The sequence below is a fragment of the Harpegnathos saltator genome, unplaced genomic scaffold, assembly GCF_003227715.2.
Source record: "Harpegnathos saltator strain DR-91 unplaced genomic scaffold, Hsal_v8.6 scaffold12, whole genome shotgun sequence".
Lineage (NCBI taxonomy): Eukaryota > Metazoa > Arthropoda > Insecta > Hymenoptera > Formicidae > Harpegnathos > Harpegnathos saltator.
The window spans coordinates 720,343-732,855 of record NW_020229895.1 but is presented as its reverse complement, the minus strand read 5'-3'; the positions used below and the strand labels follow the sequence as shown (position 1 = coordinate 732,855).

General features: G+C 50.9%; 2 protein-coding genes across 4 annotated transcripts in view; one reads left to right on the top strand and one right to left on the bottom strand.

Annotated features, from left to right (window-relative positions):
* The window catches only part of HnRNP-K (Heterogeneous nuclear ribonucleoprotein K), a 110,476-nt gene that overhangs the window by 4,040 nt on the left and 93,923 nt on the right, over positions 1-12,513 (bottom strand). The window contains exons 9-13 of the mRNA XM_025305284.1: positions 4,284-4,412; positions 3,477-3,873; positions 3,270-3,368; positions 2,055-2,215; positions 1,629-1,798 (exon numbers count right to left, since the gene is read on the bottom strand). Of these exons, the coding sequence (XP_025161069.1) occupies positions 1,629-1,798; positions 2,055-2,215; positions 3,270-3,368; positions 3,477-3,873; positions 4,284-4,412 (956 nt within the window). The remainder of the gene's footprint in view (positions 1-1,628; positions 1,799-2,054; positions 2,216-3,269; positions 3,369-3,476; positions 3,874-4,283; positions 4,413-12,513) is intronic.
* LOC105184317 (cytochrome b5) lies at positions 9,218-12,418 on the top strand. 3 transcript variants are annotated; one of them, XM_011143030.3, is made up of 3 exons: positions 9,218-9,562; positions 11,346-11,628; positions 12,002-12,418. In XM_011143030.3, exons 2-3 carry the CDS (start codon positions 11,352-11,354, stop codon positions 12,157-12,159), a joined length of 435 nt encoding a protein of 144 aa, XP_011141332.1. In that variant the 5' UTR covers positions 9,218-9,562; positions 11,346-11,351; the 3' UTR covers positions 12,160-12,418. The 3 variants fall into 3 exon arrangements, with proteins under 3 accessions (XP_011141332.1, XP_025161056.1, XP_025161054.1); XM_025305271.1 differs by lacking the exon at positions 9,218-9,562 and adding an exon at positions 10,346-10,362; XM_025305269.1 differs by lacking the exon at positions 9,218-9,562 and adding an exon at positions 10,513-10,638.

The window sequence follows — 12,513 nt, the reverse complement described above, 5'->3', positions numbered from 1 at the left end:
CCGTACGATCAATCTATCGAATTCTTTTGATCAATTACTCAACCATCAATAATTACTCAACAATCAAATACTCTAACACGCAATTCTTAATGACATCATTATGACGGCGTTCAACGTGTTAAACGCAACCCCACAGAGGATCGAGAAAGAAGCGCAGAATGAAGAAAAAATGCATGCGTCGCGTGGTGAAAAGAAAAAAAAAAAAATCGACCGTTATAGAAAACGATACAAGGAGAAAAGAGAAAAATCCAGTCCTAATGATGATTGAATGGTAATACAGTCGGCTACGTCGCAGTAGTAAATAGTCAATAATCAATATTATCCGATTATCCATTTAATTGTGAACACATAAAAACATACAAGTTGATTATGTAATGGAGTTACGTAAGTTGTCGCAGTTCTCCCGACTATATAGGTGACTATACTATAATGTATATGTTTGCCTGCCGAAGGAGAGATAGTCGCGCTAGTCGGGCGAAAATTATGACGCGTCGACGACGAGCGAACGGAGCGCAGCGGGATTGGTGTTAGTTCCAAAAGCCAGGAAGTCTCAGGAAGCGACGTTCGTGAGCGCCTTTGTAGGATGATTAGTGATTCCTTGTTACATCGAAAGTAGAACAACAAAATCACTAGTCTTCCATACAACGGCGCTCCAATTCCCCTCACGCTGGGCCAGAGGGTTTCCCTCCCTCTCCACAGCGCGCGTCCTCCTTCCGTCCGTCTTTCTCTCTCTCTCCCTCTCTCTCTCTCTCTCTCTCTCTCTCTCTCTCTCTCTCTCTTTTTATCCACCTCAACACTCCTCCACCTTTATGAGTGTTATATGTCTCCTCGTTCGTTTGGTTAGTCGGATTGCATGTTAGTTCTTCGCAGGCAAGATGAGATGACCCGATCGGCGACGCGATCGGCGAGGTATGGAAGCGGAAAGTATTAACTGTGCGGCTGTCACGTAAGAATTGTTATTATCACGCACGACAGAACGGCGGAGGAGAGGCACACGCACTCCAATCGATCGTATAAAAGCGACGTATAAAATCGAAGGAGCTGAATATACCACACACGCACACACACATCATATATATACACATGTATCGTTCGCGCGAATTGCGATTTAATTTTACCCTCGTACGGCGAAAGAGAGATTTGTACGATTACTCGTCTGTACGTTCTTTCGAACTCTCGTAACGTAACGCCGTACATTCATACATGTGAATACGGTGATTCTCTCTCTCTCTCTCTCTCTCTCTTTCTCTCCTTCGATTTTATTGACAATTGCTCCTTACGTAAGTCGCAGATTTTTATGCAAAGCGGACAAAATCAGGCCAAAGCAGCGGCACACGACACAGCGATGACGACGACGATATCGTACAAGTTTCATCGCGTGTGATCAAGTAACAATATGCGCTTAAACGTATGCACTATGAATATTAACGCTCACATTATACGTGTTAATTCTTCTCGGCGACGCATTTCCAATCGGCGGATTCGTTCGATTGCAAGTTTTGTTTTATAGGACGTAGGATGGAGATGGGAAGTTTAGAGTTATTAACGTGAGATGAGAAGCGGATATCTGTGTTTGAGAATCAGGTTGACGCGGTGAAGATATAATGTGCACAGATTGCGACAATTACCTCTGCTGCAGCAGGTACTGGGCCATTTGTATCTGACTGGGTATCCCGGTGATAGTAATGATACGATCGTTACTGCCGGGCAGTGGCTCGTCGATAGTTATTCCGGCACCGCTATCGGACCTGATTTTTCTGATTCTCGCACCACCTTTGCCAATTATAGCCCCGGCCAGCTGTAAACGCAGATAAGGCGATCTCTTTACCACCGCGAATCAGGCCGCGTATATCTCGTGTGTTAATTCACATGGCTCGGGAACGAATGTGTTTAAAGCGAGGCGTAGCCTCGCGACCAAATGCGACCGAAACAGAGCGAATACGCTCGTCGAAAACGCGGGCGCGTTTTCTCTTATCAACTTCCCCCGTGGAGAAGGAAATGATGCGCGCGCGCGAATACGAGTATATACGGCAAGTAAAGCTCAATCGACTCACGTCCTTAGGAATGGTGACTTGAGTGCTGGTTTTGTTTCCACCCATGTTGCCCTGGTTCCCTTGGTTGTTTCCACCCATCGGTGGACCGCCCATCCCCGCGTTACCGCCGCTGCCGCCGCCTAGGCCGTTGGGCGCGCCTCCTTGCATTCCCCATCCATCACCTGCGACAAAAGGAACTCATAATGGACTCATATTTCACGCGCGCGCGTACTCCCGAATATTTCGCCGATGTTACTCTGGCAACTCCGAGCTGAGCGTAAGTTGTCGTCGATATCGTTAGCGTCTCGATACCTCGACCGCGGTGTTTCGACACGCTCGCCGTGTGCCACGTGTTGGCTCTGTCGCTCGCAGCAGTATAATAAAGCGCACCCCCCCGAGGAAAATGGTGTTTGCTGGATTTTAATTTCAACGTGCGGACGTGTGTGTCTTTGTTATCGCCGAGCACCTCCGAGTTCGCGATTGAAGCGCGAGAAACGGTGACTCGTTAAGTTCCGGTTGAGTCGATCGATAAATTAATACCCGGTCGACAGTGAGTTGTCAACACAGAGTGGAAAATACAAGAGAAGGCGTTCGAGACACACCATTTTGCCCTCTTTTCACGAGCTCTGTTCGAAATTGCCATCGGTCGAATATTATCCGCCCTATTTGTGCGCGGCACGAAATTACAAATTTCCCGCTACCCTTCTTCAAACGACGGGGACTCTCGAAGGATTTTCAAGGAATTCTCAGCATTTTCAAAGGAACATTATGCTCCTTTGAGAATGACGTTTCCAAAATTGCACAGTTAAAGATTGTCGCAACCCCACCAAAGAAAGAATTCTATTTGTAAAGTGATTTTCCCCATCGTCTCATATTCTAAGCGAAAACCTTCGCAGACAAAGGATCCCCCTTTCGATTAAAAGCGACTAAAGCGAACTATTCATCTCAAATTTATCAGATATTATTCCAACTCTATTTCTCCTCTTATTTCCAGAGGATTCCCCCTTGTATCAATTAATTCTCCCCTTGTACGAAGAGGAATATGTTGATCCGAATGCTCTTGAGGCCATATATATGAGTAAAATCCTCTAAAATTTAGAAACTGATTCCGCTTGTTCCGAAATCACTTTTCCTCGGGACTCTGCGCTCTCCCGCTTCCTTCCGACGAATTCAAAACGCTCAGCACGGCGATGCTTCCCACGCGCATAAAATCGACAATCGAGGACACAAACGTACCGTTGTAATTCCCACCGCCATACGGTGGCGGCCCGCCGCGGTTTCCGCCGCCGTATCCACCGGCTCCACCGCCGCTGCCGCCGCCGCCGCCACCGCCGCCGCCGCCACCGCCGCCGCCGCCGCTGCCGCCGCCGCCGCTACCGCCGCGGCCGCTGTCGTAGCCACCGCTGCCGCTACCGCTGCTATTGCCGCCGCTACCGCCGACACGCGAGTTACCGCCGTATCCACGATCGGACGGACCGCCGCCGGACATTCCGCCAACGCCTCCGGCGCCGCCGCCGCCGCCGCCGCCGCCACCTCCACCGCCGCCGCGTGGTCCGCCTCGAGGTGGCGGAAAACCGCGGTTCATGTCTCCAAGGCCGCCACTGCCGCCGCCGCCGCCGCCGCCCCCGCGGTTGTCACGACGCGGTGGCATTCCACCCCCGCCGCCGCTGCCGCCGCCACCGCCGCCGCCACCGCCGCCGCCGCCGCCGCGGCCACCGGGCCCTCCGAAGCCGCCGACCTTGCTCTGGCCATCTGCGTTACCGTAGCCACCGTAATCGTCGGCGTAGAAGTCGTCGAAGTTATGCGGATCGTAAGGGTTGTTCACGCCCTTGAGCGGTGACTGTGGAGGGAGAAAGCACGCAGCGTGTTACTTTACTTTCCTCGTAATTTCTTACAAGGACCACTCTTTTTCTTTTGTACAGCAAAAGCTAATACCGTTTGTATCTTTTCCAATAAATAAATAAATAAATAAATAAATAACGACGCATCTTTGGACGGACGTCGAGCAGAAAGGTTAGGTCAGGTTAGATGTAGAATTGAAAAAGTATCTTATCGCCCGGACGATATCGTGGGATATCGAGAGAGGACCGCGCAGGAGCAGAAGATCACGTTCTCTTTCGCGCGCGCGAGAACGAAATTCACGAGGCTGCACGCGTGTGATGGCGAGGTACGAAACGAGCAGATATCAGCGGGCGACAGCAAAAGGACAAAAAGCATCGCGCCATGATCACACACACGGTGTATACTCACGGTCTTAATGGTGGCGATCAATTCGCGTATGCACTCGATGCACGTCGTTGGTTTGCCGCAGATGCTGATGAGGCGGTCCGTGCTGCGGGGGCAGGTGTTGGAGTAGATCTTGATCCTGGCGCCGGTTTTCTGCAACACAGAGAGAGCATTCGGGCGCGTTAGACGAGACGCCGTATGGCCGGCCGAGTCGGAACGGGAAGTTCCTGCGGAACTTGGCCGATTAACGAGAGCCCGATGTGTGCGAGGATCGGATACAGCAACGTGTCGGCGAGCTTCTCGGTCGCGGGTGCAGCCAGATCGCGCCCAATTTCACGTGTTTGCGCCGCCGGCGGAGGAGGCGGCGGCGACAAATATCGTCACTCGCGAGCGCGACCAGCGCGAAGGCAGGGGTTGCAAAGTTGTTTTCGAAAAGTGAAACTCTTTAAGCGGTCGAACGAGAAGCGAAGCAACGACGACGCTGCCGTTTCGTCATTGCGCGAGATAACATCGTTACCGCGCGCGCCATCGTTACGTCGCGAGCGACGAGCGCGCGAGTCGCTCACCGCGCAGGCGAGACTTCAAGTGGCTGGAAGTGACTTCACTCGGAGCGCAAGTAAAAATTCTCGCTTCGGTCGATTAGAATCTCGACTTTCTTCTCGCGGACCACCGTCGGATTCGCTCTGCTCAATTGTTCGGCTGGAAATCTCCGCTCCACATTTCGGTGTGGAGATTTCCAGCCGGCGCAAGAGTGAAATTCCGCTCGAGAAGCAAAGTGAGTGCAGAGTCACTCGTGACGTTCGAGTGATTGTTCGCTCGTACAGGCTGAGAATTTTCCGCCCCGAGTGGTCGGGAAAAAATATCACCTCACTTTCCGCGCGGGATTGCACCCAGAAAGAGAGGGCGAGAGAGAGAGAGAGAGAGAGAGAGAGCGCCTCTGCGACTTGGCGCGAGTCTTTTAATCGCTCGATCAGGTATGCATGAGTCACAAGGGTGGGTGCGCTCGGCCACCCTCTCGCTCAACGATCTCTGATGATACCCCGATATTTTCGTAGTAACGCTGCTGCGCGCTAATTCGCGGCGTCGCATTCTCCGCCGCCGCTTCTGCGGGCTTCTGAGTAATATCCTGAGACGACAATCGCCCGATCGCGTGTTGATAGCCGCTTAACAATCCAGCCCCGAGATCGCGCGATCACGCTACGCGTGCTGCGCCAGTCGAGACGGCTACGAGAAGGAGAAAACGGCACAGGGATACGCCGTCAAGTCGTTTTGCAGCGGCTCTTCAATTTTTCACCCGGGCTTCGGCTGGCTCGAGAGAGCCGTCGCGCGCGCGCGCGCGCGTCGTTAAGTAATCAACGCGCATCCACCCGTCTCTTACGAGTGAAATTTACGGCGACGCGGAGCGGAGCTCCTTTAATGTCCAGATGCGGAATTGGCGAGTAACTTGACGCGTCACTCGCTATGTCGTCGCGGTTACTTCTCTTCCGCAAGCGCTCGGTAATTTCGAGACCTCGCTGCTGCGCTGCTTCTGCTCGCCGGTGACGACGATAACGATAACGACGAGTTGCCTCGCGCAAAATGAACAACACGGGTACACCGCTGTGTCCTTTTCTCTTTTGTTTCTTTTTCCTTTCTGTTGCAACGGCTAACGAGTCGCCGTTCAAAAATAACTCTTCCAATCCTGTGCACTCGCTCGGGAGAGTAGAACGAGACGGGACGAGACGAGACGCGAAGCGGCGCGACGTAGATTTGACGCGCGAATAACGCAAAAACGAAAAATTGCCGATAACATCGACAGCCGGGCTCAAACGCGAAATATCCAAAACAGATAACGATCTAGACCGGCGGCGCGCGCGTATACGCGCGGCGTCCGCCGAGCGTGTCATTGTGCGGAGAAATCGCGCCGTTTAATTACGCAGATCAAAGCAACCCTTCCCTACCGCTCCGAAGCCCGGCAATCCCGCGTACAGGCCCATTCAAACGCTTCCGACGCAGACGCCCGGCAACATTGAGGCTCTTTCGCACGCGTATCCGGACACGGCGTTAATTCCGGAGTGATAGAATCGACAGAGAAATAGAGTAGCGGCGCGGCAAAAGAAAAACCTACCGCGCGCGCGCGCGCACGGCTGGCAAAAGCGAGGAGGTTTATTCGGGAGTGCTCGGGTTGCTCTTTAAAAAGCATCGTCGATTTTGCAACGGGCGCTATATTTTTCGCAAAGTCGCGTTCCGACGGAGGTAAAAACTCGACGGTGGCCGCGGCCAGTCAGCCCGCGACGTCGCCCATAGGTGATCAATGAGATTCACAGAAACTCGAAAAAAGAGGCGAAGAGAAAAAAGCCCGGGAAAAACGAGGTATGTAAAATAAAAGAGGGCGCGAGGTTTCAAAATCCGGCCGTTCGCACTCGCGTAGCTCCAGGGGCCGAAAGCGCGATTTCAAAGAAGAGAATCGACGCGCTGGTGGAAACGAGTTCGCCGGTGTTCGCGCCGCGAAATATGCGCGCGCGGTGCGCGTCGGGGGAAAAGTTAAATTTGATTTTAATCGAATTAATTAATTTCGCTGATGCGCTCGAATCACAGCCGGATTAATCTCGACGTGAATGGAAATGAGAATAAACGCGACAGGGCTTTCGGCGGCCTTGATGAATCGAGTTTTTCCGCAGGCAGCCTACACTTGGTAGTATTTTCAACAACGCGCCTCGTCCGCCCTCTCCCCCCCTTCTCTCTCTCTCTCTCTCTCTCTCTCTCTCTCTCTCTCTCTCGCTCTCTCTCTTTCTCGTTTTGCGGATATCGTCGTGTCAAAGTTTTTCATTTGCGTCGGTGGAGAAATGCCGAGAAACGATCCACCCGTCTTCGCGTTCTCGTTGGAAATGAGTGTTTTGCTTTATTTATATCCTCGTAATGCCAAAGTAAGATTTATTAGAGAGCCAGCAGCGACTTTGATAATTAATCAACGAGGCGCGGGGAGGAAGAGGAGTGAATGCGAGAGAGAGAGAGAGAGAGAGAGAGAGAGGGAGGAAGGGAGGGAGGAAAAAGAGAGACGAAGAGATGAAAGCTTCTCGTTGTAGCGCTTCTTGACTCGCGTTTCTCGCGAACAAGGCGCCCTGAGGGAATCTCGAAAGAAAACTTCCGCTCGTCTCGCCCGGACTTTCGGCTTCGGACATTCGATATCGGTGAACTCGGAGGAGAAAGAACGCGCGCCGATCGATCGCTCTTTGAAGGAATCAACACGGCCGGAAACAGCGCCGCACACGCGCGCGCAGCAATATCACGCTCGAATTGCGTCATCTTGCAATTACTCGAGTAATATACATATACGCCAAATTATTATACATTACGCAGTAATAACACACTCCGCGAGAGACCCAATCTCGACGTTAAACACCGGAGGAAAATATCGGACGGAAAAAAGTGAATCTCAGTGTTACGTAAATCTCAGGGTCTTACGTAATCTCAGGGTAACGTAGTCGTTGGAACTGTAAAAAATTAGTAAGACGGCCGGGAATTAAAGTTCACATTGACAATCTATAAATTTGAATTGCAAAATCGAACCAGCGATAAAAAGTTGATAAGACCTGAACTGGAATATGCATCAGGATAAATATAAGTGTAACGTCAGAGTCAGCTAAATTATAGTATCATTGAATCGAGTTTCAAGCTCGTCCCGCACAAACGAGAGCACAAACCTCGAAGAGGAACGCGAGGAGGAGGAAGTGGCCGAAGGGATCGCGGGGCAATCTCCCCGCACATAGAACAATCCTGTGAGACCGAATTCACCTGGCTCGTTCTTGGCGCCGAGTCGTTCTGCGGGCTGGTCTTCCTTTACAGTGCCGCACGTTTCCCGCCGCGCGGTCTGCTTATAGATTTTCAATTTTTCGGCAACTTTGTCTCCTCCGGGGCAGCTGCGAGACTTTCTCACCGACAAGTTCGACGCTTTCTTGAATATTCAGCAGAAAAGTGACCGGACTGTTTCAACAAGTGTCGCCGGTCGGCGAAACTCGAATTAATTACGTTCCGTCTCGCGCGATTTATTTCGGATTTACGCTCGGATTTAGATCGATCCAATCTTTGTTCCCCGAATAATTCCGATCGGCGTTACGCGACGCCGCGATTACAGCGCAATAAGATCTCGGCGTTATCAGAACACCGAGGGGAGCAGCAGTCGCCGGTAGTTCTCATGCACTTATGGTATAATTCGGCGTGATTCACATTCGAGGGATTTCAAAGTCCGCGAACCTGGCGAGAGACAGAGAGAGAGAGAGAGAGAGAGAGAGAGAGGGAGAGATGGGGAGAGGAGGATAACCGTGCGGGAGCGGCTTTGTGAGAATAAACTGCGTCGCGTCCAAATTCGCATTTGCTTAACAGTCCCCTTCGCTGCGGCGGCATCCGCAGCAGAAGTCTGGAGTTTACAAACTTCCACGTGGTATTACCAGCGGCGTGATGCACTAATCTAAACATGAATCGCTCTATTCAATTCAATGCGACAAAGTTCCATCCTGCGGCGAAGTTCCCGCTCGCTGCCAACTGCACTTACGTAAATGCTAAACGAGTTGAGAATGCCGCTCGCGAGTCTCGATGTTCGGAGCGCGCCTATCGGAGCGCCGAGAAGAAGCATCGCGCTGAAAAGAAGCGCCGACGATTAATCGGGAACGCAGCCGGATATCCGGCTAGTGTCGCGTAGTTTCTCGCGAAGAGCGAATTTTCACTTCGCGGCACCTCCTCCAATTGCGTCTCGACGTTTACGAATTCTCGAGGACATTCGCCTGAGGATGCCTGAGAGCAGGGAAATCCCTGCGAAGCGCGACAGTTTGGGCAAACCGAGACGAGTCGCGTCGTCGCGGACGCCGCGGCGAAAAGCGAAAGTACACAATACGAGCCACATACCGGCGATTAACGGTGCTTTTGGATTACCGCGTGAGGTTTTCACCTCACTCGGAACAACGATAACTCTATTCTGTGCAAATCAGCCCCTCCCTCCCAGTCAGCCGACGGCGGCGGTGGTAAAACACCTGATGCATTTTCATGAAATCGAAGGTTCACGGAGGTGTCGTGTCTCAGCTCGATTCCACTCGCGACGTATTCTTCGTCTGGGAGGGAAATTATTCGAGCGAGCTCACCGCTCGCTGATCGCGAGTGATTCGCGCTGATCTCCGCGAGTGATACGCGCTCGACTTTCTCGAAAAACGAACGAACGAACGAACGAACGAACGCGACGAGCGCGAGGAGGTGCCACCTGCCAAGCTAACGGAGAGCTGATCTCTGCGCGGCACTCGCTGCTCGACCTACGTAGGCTTCTTCCGAGCGAGGTAAGTGAGAGAGAGAGAGAGAGAGAGAGAGGGGGGGGAGAGAGAGAGAGAGAGAGTAAGAGAGAGAGAGAGAGCGGCTGTGTCACAAATCCCGGGAGCGGGATCTGTGTAAATATTCCAAACTCGACGAACCGTCGGGCGATAAGCGCGAAACAAGATTGCAAATCGACGCCACCCCCGTCGCCAAGTAGATTTCGCGCGCGCGCGCGCGCGCGCAGCTGGCCCGATCTCGTTTCGGCAAACATTCTCATTCGGCCGGCCCCTGACTGATTTAGATCAGCGGATGAAAATTTACTCTTCCCGCAGCGGAATATCGCGCGTGTCGCCGCGCGCGCCGCGGGCTAAAATGAGCTACGGTCGTAAATGAAATATCACGACGGAGACTGAGCCGATCTCGACGAGAGAGGAAATTCGCAATACGCGAGACTAGCGAGCGCGCATAGAAAACCGCGGCGCGTTCCGCCGATGTGACGAACGACAATCCGGGGAGACCCGCTTTCGCCGCCGACATCCGCGGCTCCGTGGAAACGGAGCGGCAGCAGGAGCAGTGACTCCGAATACGCGCGAGAGACACCGAGGCGCGACTCTTCGTCGGCCGGAACTCTTTCGCTCGTCGTTCTTCTGAATACAGCCTGTTCTCCCTTTCAAAGTTATTCCCGTGCAATCTGATTGAGATCGGGTCAGGATAGTCGTGCGCACGTGCGTCGCCCGAAGGTGACTCGAGCGAGAGAGAGAGAGAGAGAGCAAGAGAGGGAGACACAAAGAAGGAGAGAGAGAGAGAGAGAGAAAGAGAGAAAACAGTACGTGTACAAAGTGATTTTCACGATGTTCAGGGTTGCAAAGTTGCCTCCTCGCGGTAACTCGTTACTCTTTTGAAATTTCTCCGAGTCAAGTCTCCGCGCGTTCGCCCGAAGCGACTTGCGATGGCATCGCAAGATGCGCAAGAGTGCGCCAGTCGATTAAACCTCGCAACCTGAGCTTGAATCCCACCACACAGAGACTTAAGGTTAAGGTTCAATCGACACCGGTAGAAGCGGACACCGGCGGAGCGGATTCGTGTGACCCGGAGCGGGCGAGTGAGTTTTTCAATCGATGCGACGAGCGAATTCGACGCGGCGGCACAGGCTCGGCTTCACTGTTTGATTCTGAAAGGAAATACTCACTCGACTGTTTCATCGCGGAAAAACGCGCTTTCTGCACGAGCGAAAAGTCAGTCGAGTCCGGGCGACTCGGCAGTCGCTCTACTTTCCGAGCGAGACTTCGCTCGGAGAAATTCAACGAGCGCTAGTCGCGATGCGCGATGCGGTGTGTCTTAATTGAGGGAGTACGCGCTGCGACCGCGACAAAGTCCGCAGTCCACCCAGAAAAAAGAAAAAAAAAGAGAGAGAATTTCAGTACGGGCGGAATCAAATAGAATAGAAAAGAAGAAATAGAATATTGAAAAAAAAATAATACCAATAATAATTCTACAATATAATATAATAATTTTAATAATAATAGTATAATAATTTTGATAATAATTATAATAATAAAATAATAAAAGTAATAATTTATAATAATAATAATAATAAATAATAAATAATAATTAATTTTATAATTCTATTCTATCTTAAATCGCTCTATCGAAAGAGGAATCCTTTTTCCGTAAAAGCCTTTACTTGGCATATACGTATAAGACTATGAGAAAAATCATTTTACAAATAGAATACTTTTGGGTTTTGGGTTTTGGGTGTTGCCGCGAGGAAACGCCATCCTGTCGTAACACGGAACAATCTTTCGCCAGTTCGCCATGGGAAAGACCTACACGGCGGAGGAGATCGTCCGTCACAATCACAGCGAGTCCTTGTGGATAGTGATTCATGGGAGCGTCTACGACCTGACGAATTTCTACAGGAAGCATCCCGGCGGCGAAGACGTGCTGCTGGACTTGGCTGGCAAGGACGGGACCGAGTGTTTCAACAGCATCGGTCACTCTTTCGAAGCGATCACGCTTCGGGACACTTACAAGATCGGAGAAATGAAGAGAGACATGAATCTGGACGGACCAGACCGAGAGGCTGAATCAGGTTTGGTCAAATTTTTTTTCTCGCTAATCCTAATGCTTGCGTCTATACAACAGCTTTCGTCGTTTCCAATAGTATCCAAGTTTTGTTGGACGTACTTGCTGGATTTATTTACAATTCTTACCTATCTTCTCATTGCTATTCCTCTTCGCTTGTCATTGTTATCGCGACTTTTGTTAATCGTAATGAATTCGTAACGGTAGAGCGATAGAGCAAGCATCAATGATGCATTATTAACAGTGTGATAATGCAGTTACGGTCACGTTATTATATTGGCTCGCGTTATTAAGTGAGAAATTATTCGGAAGAAATATATTTCATTTCTTACGTCGCCTTTTCCGCGTTAAAAAACTGTATCTCTGTATTTACTTTGTAGAGTCGAAGGAATCAGTGGAAGAGTCTCAAGACGAAGATTGGCAGGCTCGGGAACAATATGAGATGGAGAAAGAGGAGAAGGAGAGAAAGTCGTTTGTTCCGTTGATCGGCGTCATGGTCGTAATTTACGCGTTTATAGTTTACTACGTATGGTTCTGATAAAAATAATTGAACCACATAATGACTCCCCCCCCCCCCAAGAAATTCACACGACGAGCGTAATTAATTAAGCGGAATGCCAAAGTGCGTACGATATTATACGTGATATTGCGTGAAGTTCATTAATGTCAACGATAAATGTCGAGTCATTTTTTCCTTCTTCTGTCTTTACACGAAGCTCCCGGCGATTCCAAGTTACGCGATGATTGTTCTCTATAACGCCGATGAAGAATGATTAAAGGAGAATTACCAAACTCAACCGAACGCTTCAGTTTACTCTGCTCTCATTAAGGCTCACGAAGGTTCAGCAAACTTCATCCGCGAAATCTCTCTGAACGATCGTCGCGCGCACTT